The sequence below is a fragment of the Globicephala melas genome, chromosome 18 (genome assembly GCF_963455315.2).
Source record: "Globicephala melas chromosome 18, mGloMel1.2, whole genome shotgun sequence".
NCBI classification, from domain to species: Eukaryota; Metazoa; Chordata; class Mammalia; order Artiodactyla; family Delphinidae; genus Globicephala; species Globicephala melas.
In genome coordinates this window covers 21,194,811-21,221,504 of record NC_083331.1, presented here as the reverse complement: position 1 = coordinate 21,221,504, position 26,694 = coordinate 21,194,811, and the positions used below count along the sequence as shown (strand labels likewise).

General features: G+C 40.8%; 1 protein-coding gene across 1 annotated transcript in view; it reads left to right on the top strand.

The window, feature by feature from the left end:
• The window catches only part of GTF2F2 (general transcription factor IIF subunit 2), a 154,409-nt gene extending 133,108 nt beyond the window's left edge, over positions 1 to 21,301 (top strand). The window contains exons 7-8 of the mRNA XM_030882220.3: positions 3,990 to 4,133; positions 18,048 to 21,301. Of these exons, the coding sequence (XP_030738080.1) occupies positions 3,990 to 4,133; positions 18,048 to 18,167 (264 nt within the window). The 3' untranslated portion in view covers positions 18,168 to 21,301. The remainder of the gene's footprint in view (positions 1 to 3,989; positions 4,134 to 18,047) is intronic.
• The last annotated feature ends 5,393 nt before the right edge of the window (positions 21,302 to 26,694 follow it).

Genomic DNA, 26,694 nt, shown 5'->3' with positions numbered 1-26,694 from the left:
AATTTGGGTTATAAGCCTGTCTTGGACATTATCAAAAAAGATTTAAATAATGCGGTACTGCAGAAATTTTGTTTTAAAACAATCTTTTCTGTAAGTTATCCTATAGTACAGGCCCTGAGGGCATTAAAGAGATATATGTCTGGGTTTTCAGATTACACTTCTAAGTGTTTTTTTTTCTTTTGCAAATATTTGATTGATTGATTGAAGTATGGTTGATTTACAATGTTGTGTTAGTTTCAGGTGCGCTTTTAAGTGTTTTTATTTCACTAGTCAAAAGTAAAGTTAGGCTGCACTGTCCCCTGGGTTATTGAGCCATTGATAGACATGGTTAACACAGAAAGACAAGCATACAAGTCTAGTCTGTTTTCTCCACAATTTAAAGAAGGAAAGCAGCAATGTTAAATACAGTGTTTTGAGATTGAAACATGTAAACCAAGATTTTAAAAAAAATTTCTGTGTAGAATTGGTGCTTTTCTCAGTACTCATTAACATTACAAATCACAACCTAATCTGACTCTTAATCTTATCCTCAGTATTTTTTTAATATCTATTTATTTGTATTATTATTTAGCGGGTCTTAGTTGTGGCACACAGGATTTTTCGTTGCAGCACACAGGCTTCTCTCTACTTGTGGCGCGAGGGCTCCAGAGCGTGTGGGCTCAGTAATTGTGGTGCATGGGCTTAGTTGCCCCAAGGCGTGTGGGATCTTAGTTCCCCGACCAGGGATCAAACTGGCGTCCCCTGTGTTGCAAGATGGATTCTTAACCACTGGATCACCAGGGAAGTCCCTTATCCTCAATACTGATTTTGAAGTTTCTTTCTAATTTATTCTAAATTCTTTTCTTCAGTCCTTTTGGGTCTGACATATGCCTTTAGGGTTGGGACAACTTGATAACAAACACTTAAGTTTTTCTCTCCACTGCCAGCTAGAATGTATGCCCTCTCTGAACTGGGCCATCTTGCTTTACCAGCACATTTCTTTACTTGAAAACATTTTTGTTCATCTCCCTAGGTTCTCGAGTCTTTTTTTTTTTTTTTTTTTTTTTTTTTTGCGGTACACAGGCCCCACACTATCGTGGCCTCTCCCGTTGCGGAGCACAGGCTCCGGACGCGCAGGCTCAGCGGCCATGGCTCACGGGCCCAGCTGCTCCGTGGCATGTGGGATCTTCCCGGACCGGGGCACGAACCCGTGTCCCCTGCATCGGCAGGCGGACTCTCAACCACTCTGCCACCAGGGAAACCCTCGAGTCATTTTACACAAGGAAGAGATGGCTAAAGGTGGAAGCTGAATATACCATAACTTCTGTTTCCTATTTCCTTAATTTAACTTTTTCCATCTTCTTTCAGCATAAATTAAAGCTGGGACAGAAGAGAAGATAGAATATCATACAACTGTAGCTCCACACTTAGAGTCCAAAGCCTAGCACTGGTCTTTTGCTAGGTCCCCACTTCTTTGTCTTGTTTTTCTTGAGGACCAATGGCTTTTCCCTAAATGAGATCCCACATCCCACTCAAGCCTGCGGGAAGGGAATAGGCTTTCCCCACTCCTCCTTAGTCTGATTCTATCTCCCTCTATTTTCTAGATCCAAGTTAAGTTTCTCTTAGTCCCCACTTGGTCAGAGTAAAAGGCTATAACATCTTCATCCCGTGGTCCAGACTTTCATACTCTTTTACCAGGCCCTCCTTTCTAGACTGTCCATCACAGTGGACAAAGCAAACCCTTTCGAATACAGTGCACCTGTGGAAGGGAATGTCAGGATGCAAACTAAGTACAAATGTAAGTAGGGGGAAATAATGACATATTTGAGACCTTGGTCAGCAAAGCAAGGCTTAAAGATTAATCCCTTAAGGCATTCCATGATCTCATTCTTCTTTTTAATCCAAAGACTGTTTGGATTTGTGGGTTTTGTCCTGGTCTGTCGTGATTTCTTTCTCCATCATACAGCCACTGTCTTAGTTCTTTCTATCCTTCTTTTGACCCGAGAGAAAGAAAATTCTTCCTTGAGTGGCCCTCAGGTAGATCTCTGTTGGTCTTGGCTATCTCTGCAGCCTCCTTTCTCTCAGAATTGGGGCAGAATCTGTAATTCTGCCTTTTTCCTTAAGTGCATTTTTTTTTCATCTGTTCTTCCATCTTCCTCAAATTGAGAAGGCATGGATTTCCCCCTTGGTCATGGGTTTCTCTGGCCTCTCCCCTCTGCAGTCTTGCTTCTAGCTCTTCTAGTCACTCTGCTCTTTAGCAATTCCTTTGTAGCTGCCCACAGTTGTTTTCTTTCAGGCTCTTTCCACCCAGAAAATCTTGAGACTAGCTAGATTTCATTCCTCTCCAACAATACAGTCTGTGCCTTACATTTGCACTTTCTTTCAGCATCATGATCTTGTTCTAGGTAGCTCTGTGCTCTCTATTACTACATTACTACTATTACTACATTTAAAATGCTCAAGGCCCTGCCTGTACATTTTAATACACAAGCCCTAAGAAAGGGATACCTTTTGAAAGAGAGTGTCTTATTTGCCCCATATTTTAGTGCAATACCAAGCACCTAATCTATGCTTAATCTGTTGAGGAGATGAATGGGTTTTGAGTTTTACTCCCAAGATGTACATATCATAAAAATTAAGACATTCAATTTAGTCCTTTTTCCTTGTATAGCTCCTAATTTTATCTAATTGAAGGACAGATACTTGTTGTCAGTTACTTCTTGCCTCTAATTTGAAAGTGTCTGATATATTAGTCTTGACATCAGTAGAAATTAGACTTTATCTTTTTACATCTCTATTGTTAAAATCCAGAGAATAAGCCTAACTCTATGAAGCTGGAATTTGTGCCTAATTTAGTTGTACATTTTGAAACGTATTTCACTGTCTTTGAAGTTAGTCTCTAAATTATAGAGACGCACAGAAGATTGTTCTCTTGGTAGCTTTCACCCCCCCTTCTGATGCTGTATTTACCAGGTGGGCTGCCGCAGTTTATATACATGTCCTGTAACATATAGTTCCTGAGGCTTCATCAAAATAAAGTCTTTCTTGGGCTTCCCTGGTGGCGCAGTGGTTGGGAGTCCGCCTGCCGACGCAGAGGACGCGGGTTCATGCCCCGGTCCGGGAGGATCCCACGTGCCGCGGAGCGGCTGGGCCCGTGAGCCATGGCCGCTGGGCCTGCACGTCCGGAGCCTGTGCTCCGCAACGGGAGAGGCCACAACAGTGAGAGGCCTGCGTGCCGCAAAAATAAATGAATAAATAAAGTTTTTCTTAAAAAAAAATTTAAAAGCTTAATCAACTGACGTGAATGCAAGTAAGTTGCACGTTTTCAATAAAAAGGTAATTTTTTTACAAATGCACGTCTCTGGAAGGTAACACTAGGAGAGAGTTTATACACTCTCTTCATGTCACTGCTTCATCTTACAGAAGAAGCAAGTTCAAAGAGGTCACACAGTTGGGAGGAGAAAAGGCCTCCTTTCACCTCCCATGTGCTTTCCTTTTTACCAATGTTCCCCAAACTTTTCATCCCTAGAGAACCTGTTCTATGATCTGCCTGCCCCTCAACCCTCTTCCTGCCCTGAAAAACTCCAGTTTTGAAAGATGTTGCCTACCAAACTGCATGTAGCAGATAAACTGTTTTACTGAATTTCGGGTAATCAAAAACAACTGCAAGTTAGACTTTGTGATCAACATGAGCTAACTGGTGGCCACGCTGAACTGATATAATTTCGGTAAAGAAAGGCTTTTTGCGAGGAAGTGGACACATTATGTAAAGCTTTAGGGAATAATGAAAACGGGTTACAGATGGGCTTTAATACCTTCTTAGAGCCTTAACGGTCTGAGGAGCCCTGGGAGCAGCGAGGACCCCAGGTACTGAACCACCACACTTTGACCTGCTGCTTTGCAGCTTAAAATCTAAGTGTCACGTGGAGGACTGAAAAGAGAGTGCCTGTGTTTCAAAGTGAGCATGTTGAATTAATGCCTTCCGGTTTTTTTTTGCTTTTTGCACCTAGATTGAATATGAAAGGAAAAAGAAAGAAGATGGGAAACGAGCTCGAGCTGATAAACAACACGTTTTAGACATGTTGTTTTCGGCCTTTGAGAAGCATCAATATTATAATCTTAAGGACTTGGTGGACATCACAAAACAGCCTGTGGTATGTATATGCTCACATTGATCCTTTAAATACGTCCTGCTTCATTAATACAGCTTTCCTGAAGAGAAGTGTATTGTAAATGAATAAGTTCACTTGCACCTATGCTGATGTCAGGTTTTGTTTCAACATGGAAAAGATGTCTCAGTGTAGCCTTTTTCCCCCTCCCTCCCTCCCTTCTTCCCCCCCTCCCTCCTTTCCTCCCTCCCTTCCTCCCCCCTCCCTCCCTCCTTTCCTCCCTTCCTTCCTCCCTTCCTTCATTTTGTTTTCTTACCTCAGCTTCATTGTTTTCAATTTTAAATACATTTAATATCAGTAGTTCCATATGAAGAAAAGGTGGATTTGTCCTCCTTTTGACTGATCCTTGACTTTAAGCCTGAAGTCTCTTTGTTTATATCCTTTCTAGTCTGTCTTTTGTTCTCTTACCTCCCTCCAAAAAAGCTCAACTTGAAGAGTTGTATGGGTCTTTCACGGGGAATGTTTATCCCCGTTTTGTGAACTGTTCTCTGTGGATTTTTTTTTTTTTTAATCAGAATCTATCTAGCACTAACATTAGGTCTTTTTAAACTTGAGCTGTACTGCCTCACAATGCTTGTTGAGATTATGATTGCGTTGGGCTATTCTCCATTTTCAAGGAAACTTTTAATAAATTGCTGTTTTAGAAAGTTTTTGTCTGTTCTATAAGTAATCATTTTTAATCACTTCTCCAGACTCTTGTGCCTATTTGCTAATAATTTGTGTTTCTAATCCATTTAAAATGTTGGTAACAAGTAAGGGATCTAAACCCTTTCTCCAGCTTTGGGTCACATTTCCTTCCATTTAACTTTCTCACACCTGAGGTTAGCAAAGTATCAAATTGAATTATATTTTAGTATTTTAAGTATTTAAGTATTTTAGTATTTTAAGTATTTTACCTAAAGTATTTTACTTTACAGGTTTTTAAAAATTAGATGGAAACCCCCTTGTTTTTGTCCTCTTACCCACTTTGCTTTATTATTTTGTCCGCTTTGCCGGGATACTCAAGAATATGTTAATTCTAACTGTTCCATTTATTTGCTTCAGAATATGTAACAAGATAACTGCTTTTGTAAAATATTTTAACATAAACGGCTTGGTATAATTTTTTTCTGATTTATTCAAAGCTTTAGGAAATTATTTCTGAAACTTCAGTATTGATGGTACGGCTTCCCACTTCTGTAGAGATTTCTTTACTGTTATATTTCATCCTTTCACTTTTTCATTAAGAAAGAAATTTGAATTCCAAAAGACCTCAGTACTTTGTCGTTGTTTTTTTTTTACCAGAGAGGAGGAAAGTGCTCATGCCGGCAGTATTATCAACTCATCTTAATGACTTCGCTTCCTTCAGCATCAAAGCCTTAGAAACAGCATTCCAAGCTAGATAAAAAATTTGAAATAGAATAATTCATAAGCTAAGCTCTGTTTCTTCTGGTTTTAATGAAGTTTACCTTTGTATTTTATATATACATGAAAAGGCCATTCCAGAAATTCTGGATGCAAACAGTATATTCTCATAGAATAACACACACACACACACACACACACACAAAATTAGATATGGGAAAATAAGTGTTTGTAGAGGGCCATTCAGATGATACTAGGGAAAGCACTTTCTTTGCCCTTAACATGGGATGACATATTTTTAAAGTTTACTCATTTTGCATCAAAGAAAAGGGATAACTAGTATTTCTCTCAATCTTTGTTCTTCGGATAATTTTTACATGGTGGAACTCAGTGAATCTCTTATAATAGAGCTTCTTCATTCATGGTCAGTAGATGGGCTTTAGGAGATCCAGCAACGCCCTGAGTATGTACAGAAATGTGTGGATTTTTCTGGAGAGCAGATTTATAGTTTATATCAGATTCTCGTAGAAAGCCTGGGAACCTCAAAGAGCTTGAGAACCACTGACCTAGAAACAATTATTTTATAATAGTTTTATTATTTAGGGACTAAATTGCCTCGGCAAGCGTAAAGTTTTTGAAGGCAGGTTTGTATATTATTCATATCCCTAAATATTCATGCATTCCACAACACAAACATAGTAGCAATTCAGTAATTGATTTAAGAATCAGGAGATGGCCCATCCTCTGCATTTAAAGACCACCATATTTTCCTCAGGTGGATTTTGACAGGCCTCATGTCGTTTATGGCAGGAGCAGGGTAGAAAGAGCCATCTCGAGAAAGCATGGAATGCCAGAGCTACCGTTATCCTCGCATAGAGGGGAGGAGAGGACAGGAAGTGGTCAGCGTTGATTCCAGTCCTGCCATACCTCAGTGGGATCTGGAGAAGTCACTCCCATTGCTAAAACTGAGGAGTTGGACTGGATAATCCTTGGGAGCCCTTCCAGCTCTCCATCTGTGATTCTCTCTTTCTCCTATTTCATCTCCTCCTCTCCACCTCCCACTCACATTTGAACTGAGTTGGCAAAGCCCCTTGACCTAGAAAGAAAGTGGCCAGAGCCCAGCTCTCCTCTGTGTAGTAACTATCCCCTTTAAAAGGTCCACAGGGCATAAGTCAGTCTGTACTAATTGTCATGAATATACCCTTATTAATTTGATTTTAGTCTGAGTAATACCAAGAGAATGAAGGAACCCAGTGTCACATGAAGGTCAGTGATCCAGGAAAGAGATTTCCTGGTATGATGGAAAGAGCACGGGACTGGAAGTAATAGGATCTCAGTTCAAGTCCCAGCCCTGCCATTTAGCCAGAGTCCTAGGTATTTAAATGCATTTAATGTTTAATACATTATATAATTTAATATTTAATTTACTTAATATATGACATTCTTAATATAAAATTTACCAATATATTCAAATTAAATGTTTATCATATTATACTTTGTAAATATGTTTTTAAAATACCTAGTTTACAGGATCCTTATAATAATTAATGTTTATGAAAGTTGCATTTGTCAACAGCAAAGTATTTTACTATTATTATTAGTATTATTAAACAAATTTTTGAGCCCTGTGTAAAAGGGAAGAAAAGAGATCTTCTTTGCGTTAATCAGTTCTTTAGTGTATGCATTTAATGACATGCTCTTGTTTTCTTTTTTTTAATTAATTAATTTATTTATTTTGGCTTTGTTGGGTCTTCGTTGCGGTGCACAGGTCTCTCATTGCAATGGCCTCTCTTGTTACGGAGCATGGGCTCTAGGGGCCCACGGGCTCAGTATTTGTGGCACGTGGGCTCTAGAGTGCATGGATTTCAGTAGTTGTGGCACGTGGGCTCAGCAGTTGTGGCTTGTGGGCTCTAGAGCGCAGGCTCAGTAGTTGTGGCGCACCGGCTTAGCTGCTCCGCGGCATGTGGGATCTTCCTGGACCACAGCTCGAACCCGTGTCCCCTGCATTGGCAGGCAGATTCTTAACCACTGCACCACCAGGGAAGTCCCTGCTCTCGTTTTCCAATGGCGCCCAGTGCCACTTTTGATACCAAGTTTCTAACCGTGAAGTGTATTGCTTTAATACCTCCTCTTTGTTATTAACACTACTACTGTATTCTTAAGTTACCATCTGCTTTCTGACCTTTAGAATGTCATTTTTGACATTCTGAGTGAATCTGAAGTATTTTCTTGTTTTTCCAGTTCCTTTCCTTCTATATTCTTCTTCCTAAAAACCTTCACTTCTACAAGCAAAATTATTGATTAGAGAAACTGCCCTTAAGGGCTAGCCCTTTTCTCTCATTCGCAGGTGTGTGACTTGCATAAGCAACCAAAGAGTTAAAGTTACTCATTCAGGGCAAATAAGCCAATTTTATTAATATGCCAGGCTCTGGTAACTGATAAAAAGTTGGAAACACGGTATCCATTTAAAGAAGTGTTTTTATGCAGTTTAAATTTTGACTTTTTTTTTCCCCTCTGTAAAGCAAACTATCAGGGGAAGCCTATTATTTCTCTCCGGGCAGTCTTTGCTCTTTCACCTTGAATGTGTTATGTCTAGTCTTTCTTCATATTTTATTATATCTGTAAAATAGAAGCATAATATCATTTCCTTCAAAAATACAAACCAGGGCTTCCCTGGTGGCGCAGTGGTTGAGAGTCCGCCTGCCGATGCAGGGGACACGGGTTCGTGCCCCGGTCTGGGAAGATCCCACATGCCGTGGAGCGGCTGGGCCCGTGAGCCATGGCCGCTGAGCCTGCGCGTCCGGAGCCTGTGCTCCGCAACGGGAGAGGCCACAACAGTGAGAAGCCCGCGCGCAGAAAAAAAAAAAAAAAACCACTAGAAACTGTATATAATTGCTCCCTTTGAAACACCAACCTGCGAAGACCATTTTGAGCCCTAGCATACTGTTCTCTTAACACAGCACCCATTTCCCAGTGTTTCTCTAAACATCCATTTGTATTAGAAGTGTCGTCGAAAATCAGCTCTAATTATAACTGAACCTCGTCATTTCCTTATGCTCTAAATCCACTCAATTTCACGTCAAGATTCAGGGAAGTTTATCCTTAATTATTGATGACCCTTCTAAATCAGCAGCCCCAATCATGTCGATCCAGTGGACCATTTACTTTTGAATTCAGTGTATGTAATTGAACAGTTTGCATGCTTCTATAAAGTAAGTTCAAATCAACAAAAAAAATGAGGCAGAGATTTGCATGGCTTTGATTGTGAAGCAGCTTGGTGCCCGCATTTCAAATTGCCTAGCACTAAATAATGCTGAACAGGCTTGTTTATTTGCCCAAAGTAAGCTTTTGATAAAACTGATGCAGCAATAAGGTAGTGTTAACATAATCCTCAGAGTTTGTTTCCAGACAGGCCTAAATAAATGCTTGAACAGAAATAAGTGAAATTTGGCATCAGTGAGATACAAGAAGATATGCTTTTTTAAAGGATAAAATAGCTAGGGAATTTGATATACTGAGCATTTCTCCTGTCAAAAAAATAAAATTTTATTTACAAATATATGTTCCTATAGATCTGTGAATTGGTAGGGACTCTTTCAGCTGCAAGAAAGAGAAACTCAGCTCAAACTAGCTTAAACAAAAATAGAATTTATAGGCTCCTGTAGCTGGGAAGTTCAGGAATGCATCTTGCTTTAGACATGGCTAGATCCAGCTACTAATATTATTTAGTTAGAACTGTCCCTCCCCATCTCTCCACATCTTTCCTCATCATTCTGTGTGTTGTCTTTATCCTTAGGCAGGATCTTGCCATGTGGTAACCAAAGTGGCCTCCTGAAGCACCTCACAGCTAGCAGCCTCAAAGCAGAAAGACAATATCTGTCCTGATGATTCCAGCAAAAGCTCAGGGAAGACTTTAATTGCCCTGATGGGGGTTGTATGCTTATTCCTGAGCCAAGGGTACGGAAGTCCATCAACCGAGCCCACTGCCTCTCCCACCCTTGTGCCACACTGCTTGCTACAGAAGTAGCACCTGATGAGTCATAGTCATTTGACTGTTATCTCAAATTTAGTTTGTTGAAAACAAAACTCTTGATTTCTACACCCCTCCAACCCCGACCCCCCAGACTTCCCCATTGCAGTGACACCACCATTCCCCAAGTTGCTCAAGCCAGACATCTGTACTCCTGTTTCCTCTTCATGATATCTATGTTACACATTATGGTACATATATATCATATATGTGTTATATATCTCTGGCTCAGGATCTTAAAAGATAAAAGTAATCCTAGAGATAATCTAGTCTAAGTTGTAGTCCCAGAGAAGGAAGTTGCCTAGTGGCTTGAAGGCATCTCTTACCACATTGCCTCTTCTATTCAGACATGTGTATACAACCAAAGACAAGCAAAGAAAATGTTTTTCTGACAATAGGAGCCCCTTTTTAATGAGCAGGGGGGAAGCTAATTTCTCTCTCAGGCAGACTGCTTTCAAATGTCTGTGTTATTAAGAATCACCAGGCTTCCCTGGTGGCGCAGTGGTTAAGAATCCGCCTTCCAATGCAGGGGACACGGGTTCGAGCCCTGGTCTGGGAAGATCCTACATGCCGCGGAGCAACTAAGCCCGTGCGCCACAACAACTGAGCTTGCGCTCCAGAGCCCGCGAGCCACAACTACTGAAGCCCACACGCCTAGAGCCCGTGCTCCGCAACAAGAGAAGCCCCCGCAATGAGAAGCCTGCACACCGCAACTAAGAGTAGCCCCCGCTCGCCCTAACTAGAGAAAGCCCGCGTGCAGCAACAAAGACCCAACGCAGCCAAAAGTAAAAATTAATGGATTAATCAATTTTTAAAAATTGTATCGTTAAAAAGTTGAAACCAACTTAAAAGAAAGAATCATCATCGTTAATCTAAGCTAAGTACATAGAGAATGGAATCTAAGCTTTATCTTAGCTCATTCAGTTTCTAATCCAAAGTAAAAATGGTTTTTTTTATTTTTAATTTTTTTATGAATTTGTTTATTTTTATTTATTTATTGCCTGCGTTGAGTCCTCTCTTGCTGCTCGCGGGCTTCCTCTAGCTGCGGTGAGCGAGGGCTACTCTTCATCACGGTGCGCGGGCTTCTCATTGCGGTGGCTTCTCTTGTTGTGGAGCACAGGCTCTAGGTGCACGGGCTTCAGTAGTTGTGGCACGTGGGCTCAGTAGTTGTGGCTCGCAGGCTCTAGAGCACAGGCTGAGTAGTTGTGGCATACGGGCTTAGTTGCTCCACGGCATATGGGATCTTCCCAGACCAAGGCTTCTGGAACCTGTGTCCCCTGCATTGGCAGGCGGATTCTTAACCACTGTGCCACCAGGGAAGTCCCCAAAATGGGTTTTTTTACGTGTTTGAAGTTCATTCCCAAATGTACTACTGAATAATGCTGTTTTTATTATAATGTCTTGTTCTGACATATGCTTTCCCTTTTTTACATGATTCCTTTTTCTTCTTTTCCCCTGAGTCTTTATCATTTCCTTTCTGTTCACATATTTCCTTCTATTCTCTCTTCATGTCTCCTATAACTGGAAGTTTTCAGTTTTGAATGGTACTACCAAAACTAAAAAGACCACCAATTTCCCAGCAGAGCATATTAGCTAGTGACAGCCCTCTGTGAAACTTTTTTTTTTTTTTTGCTGCGTCAGCTCTTTGTTGCGGTGTGTGGGCTTCTCTCTAGTTGTGGTGCGCGGGCTCAGTAGTTGTGGGACGTAGGCTTAGCTGCCCCACGGCCTGTGGGGTCTTAGTTCCCCGACCAGGGATCAAACCGACGTCCGCTGCATTGGAAGGCAGATTCTTAACCACTGGACCACCAGGGAAGTCACGAGACTTCCATTTTAAAAAATAATTATTTGCAGTGGCTGGTTAACTTAGTTGGTTAGAAGGTGGTGCTAAAAAATAACTATTTGCTTGTGAACTTGAGCCTTAATTAAAAGTTTTAGAATATGAAATGTCATACTAAAATTATTAACTATGTTGAATATAAAAGGATAAAAGTTAAGCACATTTATGAAATTTTAATGCTTTCCTTATGAGTAGAAGGTTCTAATAACTAATAGAGTTACTACTAATGAGTTTATTATGAAATAGTAACGTTTTCTCTTTTAATTTATTGTACGGTTTGTTTCAGCCTTTTTACTGTTTTTTCTTTTTTACCTTATTTCTGCATGGGGTAAAATTGGGAGTGAATTTACTAACATAACCAATTGAGTCCATATTTTACGTGAGATATTACGTAGGTAACAGCAATATCTGACATAGGCTCCCAGTATGCAAAATTGGGCATTATTTACATACAGAATTTACATAGAGTTTTAAATTAAGCAGTAGGCCACACAATTTATGTTTATCCTGAAAAATGTCATTATTCATAAAATCTCTTTTTCCACCCTTCCAGTCCCATTTAATTTTAAAGGGAGGGAAAAGTAAATGTTTAAGCTCATTAACTGCTTTCTCCTGATTTCTTTATTTAGTCCCTGAGCAAGCTAGAAGGAAGGACTTGTTTTAAGCTTGCTATCCTTATGGGAATTATCTTTTTTTTTTTTTTTTTTTTTTTTGCGGTACGCGGACCTCTCACTGTTGTGGCCTCTCCCGTTGCGGAGCACAGGCTCCGGACGCGCAGGCTCAGCGGCCATGGCTCACGGGCCCAGCCGCTCCGCGGCATGTGGGATCTTCCCGGACGGGGGCACGAACCCGTGTCCCCTGCATCGGCAGGCGGACTCTCGACCACTGCGCCACCAGGGGAGCCCCATCAATCCTTTTTTAATCCTTAGCCAGCAAACCTTTTATCTACTATTGCCTTAAAGTAAAACTTTATTCCAAATATTTTAAGGGTGAATAATGCTTCATTGTTGAGAATACTAGCTAATTTTCTAAAAATTCTTTATGGTAAAATATATACCTAAAGAGTCTCATTGCTTGCCATTTAATTTCGAGCAATATTTTCAAGTGGACTAATAATAACGCTGCCAATTGATATCTTCTTATTTTTTGTACATTCTAAACTACTTGTCACACCAGATGCACTAATAGGTAGTTTCCATGGTTCTAAATGCAAGAATTCATATTTATATTTCAATAGGAATTTTTTTCTTTATTAAGTTTTAGATATCTTTGTATGTTCCTAGTTAACACTTTTAACATTAACTATATGAATATATGTATGTTTTTTCCCCCGGTTGGAAGCCGTCATATCCCAGCCTTGGAATACCTTGCAGTATTCCAAGGTTAAGTTACGTTTAGCATACAAATAAACTAATACAGTTTAGAAGGCATGTCTTTAAACATATAGTTAAAATTAAAAGTTTTGGCCCAAAGGAAGTAAACTTTATCTGAAATATGGAAGTATGTGAATCATTTGCGACTCACTGCTGGACAGATGAAGTGTTAACTAAAAGTAAGATGATTTACCAGCACGTGAATATTAATGCAGTGATAAATTTCTTCTTTAGAATTTGGATTAAGCCATAAAGTAGGGCTGGGGGTGGGTAGAGTTTGTGGCTTGGCCATTTCATTACCGATCATCTCTCTGCTTCTTAGAGTTTTACAAAGGGAGGAATGCAGCCTGTGGGACCCTGAGAGGAGGACAGGGTGGAGACTAGTATAAAAACAGAGGTGAAACCAGAAGGAAAAGAGGAGAAAAGTGCTGAGATGGCCCATGTTCCAGAGATGCCCTCAGTACCATCTTCCCTCTCCTGTTCACAGTTCTCTCTGTCTAAAGGAATGAAACATAGGTTGCCTTTGTTCACAGCTTATGTATAATGTGCAGTTTGTTTATCTTTTTAATGAAAGAATTTTGTGCCTTGGAGCCACTAACATCTTCATCAGTAAGTCCTCTGTTCTGTTAACCTTGTTTAAAGGAGCCACAGTCAGTCACATGAAAATCACATAAATATGAAGTGATACTTTGAAATTATCACATAACTGATCGTGAATGCCCTTGCCTCCTGGGTCCCTTTATAAAGCTCAGGTAGCAGTTTCCCTTTGGAGACTGTTAACCAGTGCCGTCTTTGGTATTGATTTACATGACGCACATTTATTCCAACCTTTTGGGGAAGATTTTGTGATGATAAGTCTAGTAGGGTTATATCTTTAGCTTATCTAAAGCATTATTATTTGGTGATCAGCTCTCTGTCAAAGATATATGTTTTTTTAATCAACTTCTAGGAATTTAGTTATAGTTAGTTTATTATTATGTATGTTAATGCTTAACACTCAAATGCCCGATAAAATGAAATGCAGATAAATCTTCCATTTGGCTGGCAGAGCAGTAGAGGAAAAGATGATATGAAAAATGGCAGAGGTGGAAGCTGGTAAGGAGGGAGAAGAAGAGAGGCTAAAATAGTAGGCTGCTGTGCCCTGTGACCCTACACAGGTTTGTCTTGATCTTGGGGGAGAGATCAGGAATTTGATCTGTGAATTTCCAGCTTTTTGGCCACCACCATTTTGTCTTGATCCACACATGCACACCACTTCCTACTCACTAGACCTCTCTGCTCCAGTATGTGCTTTGCCTTTCCCTTGCAAGGAAGGTGTAATGTTCTATCCCCTTTTTCTCTGCATTCGGGCTTGCTGTAAATACCCTCCCACACATCTCTTTGATGAAGAATTGCTGGACCTGAGCCAATTTATTATTTCAGATCTTGTTCTGCAGAACTGCCCATAGTTGGTAATGAGAAATCTTTCCAGTCCTATGTGACATAAAGGTGATCTACTCAGTTCTGGAATCTGGTGTTTAAAATACAAATGATGAGGCAAAAGATTAAATTGCAAAATCAGTGTTTAGAATTAGTAAGAGGAGTACTAGTTTCCCTTGATCCCTGCACAGACTTGCCATTCAGTTCAAATGATCAAATGTACATCCTCAAAGAACCTAACATCTTGACTCCGGCTGGGTTAGGTGCCCCTTCCAAGTGCTCCCATAATGTCCTGCGTGTTACGTCCTATTACTGTGCTTCTGTTTTAGTTTATGATTGCCTGCTTATATGCCTTTGTTTCCCCCCATTTAACACCCTGATCTCAAACTGTGAACTCTGTGAGGATGACTACACACTGTGTGCCACTCAGCCTGATACTAGAATAAATATTAGTGTGAAGGTATACATTTTTTAAAAGGAAAGTTAGATTACCAATTAATCTTCAATCCTGCTAAAACCTTAAAATCTCCACCTCGGGCTTCCCTCGTGGTGCAGTGGTTGAGAGTCCGCCTGCCGATGCAGGGGACCCGGGTTCATGCCCCGGTCCGGGAAGATCCCACATGCCGCGGAGCGACTGGGCCCGTGGGCCACGGCCGCTGAGCCTGCGCGTCCGGAGCCTGTGCTCCACAACGGTAGAGGCCACAACAGTGAGAGGTCCGCGTACCGCAAAAAAAAAAAAAAAAAAAAAAATCTCCACCTCAGTTGGCTTTGTCTCAAATAATAGTTTAGCACTATAATACAGATTTTAGTAGTAAATGTCATTCAGATTCAGGTAATACAGTTTAATCAATTTTTATTTCTCAAACCGGGTCATTGCCCTATATGTTAATGAGATGAAAAATGAAAACAACTAGAATTAGAGGTTTATTCCTTTGGGCCTTCTAAGTGACCTCCCCACAGCCAACCACACCGTCCAAAACCCTCTTAGCTCCTTACTCTTAAGCACACCCATTTCACTCACTGTCAGTGCGCTGCAGCTCTGATGTGCAGTCGGGCCCTGCAGTGGGAGCACAGGGTTTGATGGGAGAGATAGACATGTACACAAAGAGTTATAATATAGTTGAGCGCTCTCCCTGAAGTAGGTACAGTGTGAAATGTAGATCTGAGAGGTAGGACCATTAGGGAAAGTTTCTCTGAGAAGGTGACATTTGTGCTGAGTCGGAAAGGATGAGGAGGAGTTCAGATCTGAGAGAAGGGGATGTGCATTACAGGGAAAGGGTAGGGCACATGGAAAAAAACCAAGAGCATGCAGACGCAGAAATGGCAAGTGCGCGTATGGGGAGGTGTTAGAGAAAGAGGCCAAAGGGCAAACAGACCTGGGTGGATGCCTGTGAAAGAATTTGGAATTTAACCTGTAGGCCAAAGGGGAAGTCAGAGAAAATTCTGAAACAGAAATGACATAATCTCACTGTTCTCTACCTATGTCTTTCCTTCAAGGATTTTCTGACCTTGTTTTTCTCTATTATTACTACCACTTTCTCTGCTAATGCTTTGTGCCAAGTTAATTCATTTAGTTATAGTAGAATGGTCTTAGGTTGCAGTTTGGAACATTCTCAAACTTCAGAAGTTTGCCCCTCCCTCCCCAAAAGATTTCTGTACCATGCTAGATATGGCGACCCTCATCCCATCTCGTTACCTGACAGATTGACAGACTGTGACTGTCTCATTGCATTCTTATTGTTAAAAAAGAAAAAAGAGCGACATCTTTATAAAAAACAAATAACTCCATAACCTTATTATACTACTGATAGTTTAATAAAGTGAGGGTGGGCTATACATGAAGACAACTGAATTTGTACCCTTAAGACTTTCTTAATATTTTGTGTTTAACCCTTTCTAGGCTTTTCATCTTCTGTTTCCAGATTATAAATGACCCTGCTAGACTGGAAGTGAAGAGCGTCTGTCAGGCAGCCACCATGCTCCTGGCGCTTGCTCTGTTCATTTCTGACCCATCACAGTGCATCCACAGTTGCGTGATTGTTTGTGCCCAGGGTCTGGCCGTTCTCACAATAAACCATTCTTTGGAATTTTACAAAGAAGTCATTCATGGCACCTAAACTGAAAATCAAAGCCCAACCCATCATTTTCCACTTACGAATCCTGTTTATTAGAAAGTCGTTTATGAACAGTGTTCCATTTTTTTCGATGCAATCTAAAGATGGCAGGCGTGCACATTACCTGGCTGTCTGAAGCTCACCTGAGTAATTTGCTTACTCCTTATGGGTGGGTCCTTCGGTGAAGCCAGCTGCAGAAGGTGTGGGAGGCAAGCAGGCCTTCTCCTGGGGAAACCCAGGCCTCCTTTGGTTCATTGCTGCCACCTGCTGGGACCTGGCTGCCGGGATGGGGAGGCTGCTCCAGCGAGAGCTGAGCCATCCAGGACTGTTTGAGGGACCCGTACGTAGTTCCAGTGCTGAACAGGTGGCCCTAAATGGAAGTACGTTATCAGCTGTAGAGCATTATACCAGTCTGTGTAAGGTGGTGTTAGGTGACGCTGATTCACGCATACTCTTCAGCAACAGTGAGGCTGAGAAAACTAAGTAATACTTCGAGGACCCAAAGGTGCCAGACTATTAGAGCCAGAAGAATCCCTTAAGCAGATGCTGTGGATTTTAGTGCAGTTAAATCAGGCTCCTGGGGGCTTGTGAAATGCATAGTCCCGTGCCTAGCCCCAGAGATTTTGATTCACTGTCTCTAAAATGGGGCTTATCTCACAGGCTCCCCATGAGGTTCTGATGCAGATAGTCTAGCACCACACTTGAGAAAGGCACTGCCTTGAACATTATCAAGGTAAGAGCTTCTCAGCCATTTTTCTAATTAGTGCCTCATTTCAGTAAATTTTAAAAATTTACATATATGACATCTTCCATCCATGGGATGGGTCACTGTAATGTACCTGTAACTGGTTCTTTGAAGCATACACATAAAAATTATTGTTGGGTTGGTTGCTTCTGCAGCAAAAAAAGGAAAAAAAGTCCGTTTTAAATGATTAACTTTTCTGTCTTCCCCAAGAAGGAAGTACTGTAATTTGTATTGATCAGTTTATAGTGAAATGCTTTTTCACCTTGGGCATTGGCAAGCAACGGTGGGGTTTGATATTACATTTGTCATAGCCATCATTTTCATGACTGTAGTAAACATTTGGGTAATACTGAATTTTCAGGTGCCGGAAATACCATAATGCAGTGTTCTGCCCTCCGTCATCACTCACCTCTTTCCTTTGGTGGAGCCAAGCACAAGAAAGCTGCAGCCCCCAGAAGAAAAATAAGTAGCCCAATAGCAAGTTTGAGAACTCACCTTAGAACTGAGAATTCTGGGCACCTGTCATGTGCTTGCTTCATAGAGTATTAATGTCCCACAGATATATGTCATTTTTTTAATACATGCTCCTGCTTCTGAAACAACTGTTTCCAATCCAAGAATAACCCTATCTGACTGTGAACTCAGTGATGCCACTGAACTCAAGGGCAGATCACACTTGGTATGCTGTGTAATCTTAATAAATTAAGCATCAGCAAATTTTCTAGTGTATTTTCATCTAGACTTTTTTTCTTCTTTTTTTTTTTTTTTTTTTCTTTAGCTCTCAAGGTTGCTGGCATTCAGGACTTCCAACCCCTTTAATGCAAATGATCATATATTTAATGCAGTTTTCACGTATTGTATGCCTGGAGTCAAAACAGCAGTTTATTGAACTTCTTTATAGAGAAATCTTGTCGAGCTTTCAGGATCATAATTTTTATTACTAATAAAAGTGTGGTTTGGTGTATCATTTTATTTTAAATCTTGTTTCCTGCGTTCATAATCTCATCTGTCAAGGTTATTTTGTTTTTGTTTTTCAGTCGTACCTGAAGGAAATCTTAAAAGAAATTGGTATTCAAAATGTAAAAGGGATCCACAAAAACACGTGGGAGCTGAAGCCAGAGTACAGACATTATCAAGTAGAAGAAAAGAGTGATTAAGAAGACTCGAAGCCTGCCTGCTAACAGAACAACTAAAGGGTGATGCGCTAAGCAAACGGCCTTGATACGTGAAATCCTTGAGCACCATCTGTTGTAGGGGGAAAATGACTGGTACTTTAATTTCTCTAGGTAAATTTTTTAAACAATAATTCTTGTCAAGTTGCTTAAGTGATTTTTGAGGAAAAAGAACACATTTATTTATACTTAATCAGATTATTCATGATGCGGTTGGGGGTTGAAGAAGGCTTTTCTTTTTAAATATTAACTTTTAAAATGTAAAATTAGGAAATGTTTTCTAAATGAGGACTCCCTGTACTTGTTTCTCTCTGAGGAGCTGAAGTGATACAGATCCAAACCGAATGGCATAGCAGGAAAAAAGTAGTCAACTACAGAAACTCTCAAAAGGGATTAAAAAGAGTTCCTTCATCTGAAACTGTCGAAGAACAAAGCTGTCTTTATTTTTTTTAACAGGTGTCTGTGTTTCATGTTCACGCACATTAATGAAAGGATAGCATTTATGTTTGTACTAAGATAGCTGTCTTCATCATTAGCTTATTTTATCCTAGCGATAGTGACATGGGAAATGGAAAAAATCATGGTCAATTAGTCTTTCTTTCTTTCTTCTTTTAAAATAATTAGAAATTGGGAATTCCCTGGCCATCCAGTGGTTAGGACTCCGCACTCTCACTGCTGAGGGCCCAGGTTCGATCCCTGGTCGGGGAACTAAGATCCCACGAGCCCTGTGGTGTGGCCACAAAAAAAAGAAAAGAATAAAATCATTAGAAATTAAGTACTTTTCCAGTTCAAGATATTTATCCCCCACCCAGATTATAAGTTTCTCAAAGACTGACTTTGCCCCCCAACTTTTCCTGCACCCTCGGCGGGTGTGCACCGACTCTTGCTGGTTACAGACTAGATGCGGGTTGTAGGGGTGAGGCTGATAGGTGCAGACAGAAAGGTTGATGCCAGTCCCTGGGGAATGAAAGTGCTTCTTTTATCTTTCTCTTTAATTAATTTAAAATAAAAGCAATACATGTCCATGGTTAAAGTCTTTCTAGTACAAAATGTTATATATTAGGTAATCCAAAAGCATACCCATGAACAAGACCATCAGAACCAAAGAAGCTTTAGCAAACTAAACACAATGAAAAGCGTCTTCTTTACCTGTTAATTTTGTCAGCTGCAGCCAGGAAGCAGCAAATGCCAAAATTTGTTAATGTCATGTAATTAAAGCAAATCAAGGAAATAATCTATCCACTGAGATAAATATTTTCCTGTATTATTTGATTTTTAGCAGCAGAGCACCAGAATGCTGAGGCTGGGTACCACTGCATTACGAACAATTTTGTCCTTGCATTCCCACTGTAAAATAAAACTGATTGAGGAGGGTGGTCCCGTTCCCTCCCCTACCTCCAATTGTCTTATCCTTCCTTGCTGTGGCACAGGAACCAAATGTTGTATCCCCATTACCTTTCGATTCCTAGTTACATAAGCCTCGGTGTCAGAAAGCAGATGGACAATGGTGTGATAAATCCGTATAGAGCTGAGAATTCGGGACACCTGTCATGCGCTTTGTTCATAGTACATACCTTCCCCCCAAACCTTGTCTTTTTGGAGGTATGGTACTGCCTTGAAACAGACCTGTGTCTCCTCTACCCCTGCCTTTTGTTTTTGTGGTGACAACACCTGCCAGATGGAACTTGCTGGCTGCTGGTAGAGTTTCCAGGGCAGAACTTTGTCTCATTTGAAGCTATGCTTTGGTATTTTCTGCAAACCTGGTTTCTTTAGCTTGTTTTAGTGACCTTGTACCTCATCACACCTGATAGTATCTGCTTGTGTCTCTTCAACAACTTGTTATCTCAGTAGGATAGCTAATCTAGGTGGTTGACTGGTGCCGTTCCTGATTAATGTTTTTGAAATTGCTTTCTTATTTAGTACAAAAATACAGCTATTGGCCATGGAGGAGACTCTCCCTTCCACCTAGGTTCCCTTTTTTCTTTTATTCCAGGATTCTCTTGCCCTGATAAACATGGTTTTGGCAGCCAAACATCCTAAACCCTTATAACCACTGTGAGATGGAGAGAGAGGAAGGCTGATAAGGGAGATACACATCTGGTAAGATGTCACATCGTAAGAGGAGAGGAAGGCCATATTTAACAAATGAGATTGTTAAACTCAACTAGTGCACCCACTTTGGGGATATTTTAACTGACAGAATGTAATAAGATTATAGTTGCTGGGCAGTGGAAAGCTTTGAAATCACATGTTGCCACAGTAACATCTAAAATGATATATCTTAAAAAAGTAAACAGGTTCTGCTCTGTTGTAACAGAAGCAGCTCTCCTGGATTTCAGCAGAGTTGCATTTGTTCCTAATGGTCTGTGAATACATTTTCTTTGAAGCTGTTTTCATCATTGTTGGTACATATTAGTGGTAATGAGAGTAAACAGTGCCTGGCCATATGTTAAATGCTCTAAAATATTATCTCATTTAATCCTCAGAATTAGTGCTAAGACATTATTTTTTTTTAATTTAGAAGTATACCTTATATAAACACTGTTACATCAGTAATATAGTGTTTTGTCATTTTATTTTTATAACCTCTTTATAAACTAAAAATGAACACGTATTATACAGAGACATTGAAATGACATGTACGGTATTTGTTCAGTTACTCTTGCCTAAGAGATAGTCAGGTTCTTTCTAGTTTAAAATCTATTTCTGTGTCTCTGAAATGAAAAGAAACTAATGATTCAACATATACTTAGGTCTAATCACTAGATGCCCTTCTGCTCTACAGTGAACACCGTCAATATCATCAGGCAGTTAGCTTGACGAGCATAAACATATTAACTTTATTAATGTGCTTATTAACCTTATTAATAAACTTGTTAACCACTCTCTCTTACAGATATTTTATGCTATTGACTAAATGCTTCTTTTTTATTATTAAAGCTTTGCTTAATTGTGTAAGTAACACAGGCCCATGTAACTACATAAACGATCTAGAGATATGTGGTGTAATGACCAGGTGTTACACATGGAGAGGCACATTGCAGCAATTCAGTAGTGACACACTTCAGCAGATGCAATCAGATCTCTCCCGGGTTATAAGTTAGTGCTAAGTAAGAGGTAGATAATGTCCATTTTATAGAACCATTTCCTGCCCAACATATTATCATGAGTACTGATCCCTCTTTAGGGGAATTTTACCCTTGGGGTAAAGTGAATACCAGAGTATACTTTCCCAGAAGCCCACACATGCCTCCCTCCCCCCAGTCTTATCTCCATACCAGGAAAAGGGCTATCAAAACGGCAGCCAAATTGTCTTTGGCATCCCTGCTTGAATCCAGACACCCAAACCTCCCTTACCCACAGGATGAAGATTACATTCCCTCCTTTAAAGTCAAGCTCCTTTTGCTGACATTTTAATCCTTATTACACTTCAAGTATCCAGGTAGGGTATGCAGCTTTAGAGTGGACTCTTAGACCTGCATCGGAGTTCAGGATGGCAGTGGAATGTGACAGGAGGACGGGGCACTAGCTGATGGCCAATGCATTGGCCATTTTCCCTGGCATTTGTGTGACGGTCCAGGAGGTGGTAAGCTGGTTATCTTTTTGGTTCAGTTTTCATTGCTATGTGAGTCCAGAGCAGGTTCCTAAGCCTAATATCATTTTCATAGTGTGTAAGAGGTCACTTTTTAACATTAGTTTTCTTCACATACTCCCATCCTTTCTTCTTCCTACTTCCTTTCCTTTGAGCAGGTAGCACCATTGATTATACAATAGTATGGTGTAACATCTGACAGACCAGCAGTATAAGTCTTTGATGGTTTAATATAAGAAAATTAAAAGCAACTATACTTTTGTGTCTTAGGAATTATCAGTGGTTAATTGATAATTATCAATAATTGGTTACTGATAATTGGTTAATTATCAATGGTTAAAACTTTTAATTTAAAAAAGAAAAAACAAAAAATTAACAGCTTTTATCTGATTTTGTTAGAAATCGTCTAGGTTAAAAAAGGACTTTTTCAATACTCTAGCTTCCAGTTTAAACTAAATTCTGTCAAGTCATTTAGTCTTAAATTTTAGGGTTTTAAAGAAGGATTTCTTGGGAATTCCCTGGTGGTCCAGTGGTTAGGGCTTCGTGCTTCCACTGCAGGGGGCACAGGTTCGATCCCTGGTCGGGGAACTGAGATCCTGCATGCTGCGCAGCGTGGCCAAAAAGAAAAAAGAAAATAAATTTTTTTTTAAGTTTGCTTTTTTTTTAAAAAAAAAAGAATGATTTCTTAAGGTATACCATATTTTTAAATGTTGAAATTTATATTTAAAAGGTCTTAAGAAGATAAGAGTTTTTAACTCTTTTGTAAATGTAAGTACACCAAAAGAGTATGTTGCTGGACTAAAAACTTTAATCTGGTGGGGTTATGGAACATGGTGGCTGTTTATTTGGCAAGTAGTAATTGACCATGAATATATCCCAGGCGCTGTGGATATAAGAGTGCTAGGCATTAGAGGCATTCACAGTCTAGTTGGAAATAGAGAATGTAGACGATTATAACACCACGTGGGCACAGAAGTGTGAACTCAGTGTACAGTCAATCAGGATTTTCCAGTTAATTCATGTTGCCATTTATGCTCTACGTGGATTTCCAGTTTCTAAAGCATCTGGATGCAGTAGTATATACTTAATTTTAAAACTCCTTTGAAAATAACCATTGATAATTCCTAAGACACAAAGGATTTATACAGTGCCTAAGAATCATTATTATGAACACATACAGTGGATGTCTGTAATACATCAGTCTTGTTAATAGAATACTAAAGTGCTTACTGGGCTAGTCCTCGTGACTTTTAAGCGTTACTTCTTTTTGCTATTCTAATTTCTCCTTGAACAAAAGCCTACCAACCACTTTAGCCATTTATTCGTTCGTTCGTTCAGTGAAAACCCACTGACTGCCCATTGTATGCCAGGCGCCAGGGGTAAAGGCGGTGTTTGTGATAATGTGCCTCACATGCCACCAGATCTCTGCCTACCTTACTAAATAAGCAGGAAGAATAGCTTGTGTTTATTGGACTCCTACTATGTGCCAGGCACTGTGCTGAGCGTTCGGCTCCTATAACTCGTGTAATCCTAACAACCCTACAACAGCATGGGTTCTCTTATCACCCTTGTTATATAGATGTGGAATTCCAGGCACTGAGAGGTTAACAAGCCTGACCAAGGTCATACAGCAGTCAGAGGCATTGCCAGGTTCAAATCCCAGAGCAGCACTCTGCAGTGCAGGCTCTTAGTTACTGTCCTGTGTTGATAATGGGTTCTGCGCTGCTGATTACCCAAAGCTGTAATGCACCTGCCCATGTTCGGGAGGTTTTTGTTTGCTTTGTTCTTCTTATTATTATTGAGATATAATTGACATATAACTTGTGTTTGACTTCTAACTAATGGGCAGCAGAGTCTCTTCTGAGTTATTTTGTCTTCAGAGATTTATTTCCAATTCTCGTTCAGGTTCTAGAGTTTCTTACTTGTGGGATGAAGTTCCTTTTTTTTGCTGTGGATTCAGATGAGGTATTTCCCAGGAACGAATGCAGGTGGCCACTGCATTTGATTTGCTTACATTCTCGACTGCCCAGTGAATGTCCAATCCCAGACTCATGAGAAGATGCTGACTTGGCCGGTCCCAGTTGAGGGTCTCTGCCATGGCCTAGTGAGCACAAAGGAAGTTCCTCAGCATAAGACTGCAGGTACAGAGCTGAGCGAATAAGACAGGTCCTTGCTTTCAAAAACTCACAGTGTTGAAGAGGACTTGGAAACAAATACATGGCAATACAGTGTAGTAAGTGCAGCAGTAGAAGTACGTGGCAAAACGTTTTAAGAGCTGCCCGGATTCAAAGCCTGTGACTTACAGCAAGTTGTTTACCTTCTGTTCCTCAGTTTCCTCATCTGCAAAATAGGAATATTAAGAGTATCTACTGGGCTTCCCCGGTGGCGCAGTGGTTGAGAGTCCGTCTGCCGATGCAGGGGACACAGGTTCGTGCCCCGGTCCGGGAAGATCCCACATGCCGCGGAGCGGCTGGGCACGTGAGCCGTGGCCGCTGAGCCTGCGTGTCCAGAGCCTGTGCTCCGCAACGGGAGAGGCCATAACAGTGAGAGGCCCATGTACCGCAAAAAAAAAAAAAAAAAAAAAGAGTATCTACTGAATAGAATGTGGAGAAAATTAAATGAGTCAATATATGTAAAGCACTTGGAACACTGCATGACACATAGAAAGTACTTTATAAGTATCAACTTTGTCATATACAAAATATGTAAAATACAGAAGTAGTACGGAGCATGAAATGATTGATTACATCTTTGAGGAATCAGGAAAGCCTTCTTAGAGGAGTTGATATCTGAAGTGGGTTTTGAAGGGTCTAGGAGTTTAATAAAAGTCAAGAGGCAGGAAATACAGAAAGAACAAGCGTAAGGATATTAGGAGCAGCCTTTCTTCACAAGGTAGTTGGAGCGAGAACCCACACACCCCTTCAGTGTTCTTACAGATGTCGCTCAGTAGCAGAGGAGTGTAGCTGGACGAGCTGAGTCCAGCCTGAGTCTCATGGCAGAACTTGGAGGTCAGGTAATCGCACCCTGGGCCTAGGTGGAATGGATGAGGGTTTAGGCAGGGCTCACCTCCTTCGGTTGTACACACAAGCTCAAAATGATGCAGACGACGCAGTTGCTCCCTTATTTGTAGCATGCTTTTCACATTGACTTATTCCTGAACACGTTTCTTTAGTATGGGCCTATTAGAGTAGCAGTCCAAACCAACCTTAGTGAATCCTGTGGTAGAGGTTTGAGGTTCCAATCATTTGCCCCTCACCACTGCAAACTAATCAATAAAGATAAATAGGGAGTAAGAACTAAAGGGGTCAAACGATTCCGTTTGGAGGCCCACTAGCTCCTAGCTGGACTGGAGGACCTAGCTAAGAGCTGAGGCTGAAATAGAGCTTTCTTTACCTATCCTTCTCCTCAGTTAGTGACCACTAGCCAGCCACTGGTTGTTGCTTGGCCTGACCTAACCATTTGCAGGTGAGAAATCTGGAGCAGCTGGAAGAAGACATCCAGATGGCCAACAGATACGAGAAAAAATACTCAACATCACTAATCATCAGGGAAATGCAGATCAAACCACAGTGAGCTTTCACCTCACACCTGTTAGAATGACTGTCCTCAAGAAAGACGAGATGAGAAGTGTTGGTGAGAATGTGGAGAAAAGGGATCTCTTGTATACTGTTGGTAGAAATGTAAATTGGTTCAGCCACTATGGAAAACAATACCAAGGTTCCTCAAAAAATTAAAAATAGATCTACCGGGCTTCCCTGGTGGAGCAGTGGTTGAGAGTCCGCCTGCCAATGCAGGGGACATGGGTTCGTGCCCTGGTCCGGGAAGATCCCACATGCCGCCGAGCGGTTGGGCCCGTGAGCCATGACCGCTGAGCCTGCGCATCCGGAGCCTGTGCTCCGCAACGGGAGAGGCCACAGCAGTGAGAGGCCCATGTACCGCAAAAAAAAAAAAAAAAAAAAAAAAAAATCTACCATATCCAGCAATCCCACTTCTGGGTGTATATACCCAAAGAAAATGAAAACAGGATATCAAAGAGATATGTGGGGCTTCCCTGGTGGCGCAGTGGTTGAGAGTCCGCCTGCCAATGCAGGGGACATGGGTTCGTGCCCTGGTCTGGGAAGATCCCACATGCCGCGGAGCGGCTGGGCCCGTGAGCCATGGCCGCTGAGCCTGCACGTCCGGAGCCTGTGCTCCGCAACGGGAGAGGCCACAACAGTGAGAGGCCCGCGTACCGCAAAAAAAAAAAAAAAAAAAAAGATGTGCACTCCCATGTTTATTGCAGCATTATTCACAATAGCTAAGATATGGAAACAGCCTCAGTGCCCATCAGTGGATGAATGGATAGAGAAGACGTAGTGGATATGTATGCAATGGGATATTGTTCAACCATGAGAAAAAGGAAATCCTGCCGTTTGCAACAACGTGGATGGACCCTGAGGGCTTTATGCTAAATGAGATAAGTCAGAGAAGGACAAATAGTGTATGATATCACGTATATGTGAAATGTAAAAAAGCTAAACTCCTAAAAACAGAAAAATGGTGGTTACCAGGGGCTGTGGGGATGGGGTAGGAGAGATGCTGTTTAAGGATACAGACTTGCAACTAGTAGTAAATAAGTCCTAGAGAGCTGATATGAGTAAAGGCAACACTGTTGTATTAATAATCATCAAACTTGCAAAGAGACTAGATCTTAGTTATACCAGCCACAAAAAAGAAGGAATTATGTGACAGAGGGGCTAACTATCACTACAATGGCAATTACATCACAGTATATAAATTATCAAATCATGTTGTATACCTTAACACAGTGTTTTTATGTCAGACGTATTTCAGTTAAAAATAATAAAGTCCAAAAACATCCGGACTTTCCAGAGGCAAGCACAGCCTGGCATGCTCACCCCATGAGGAGTGAACATAGGG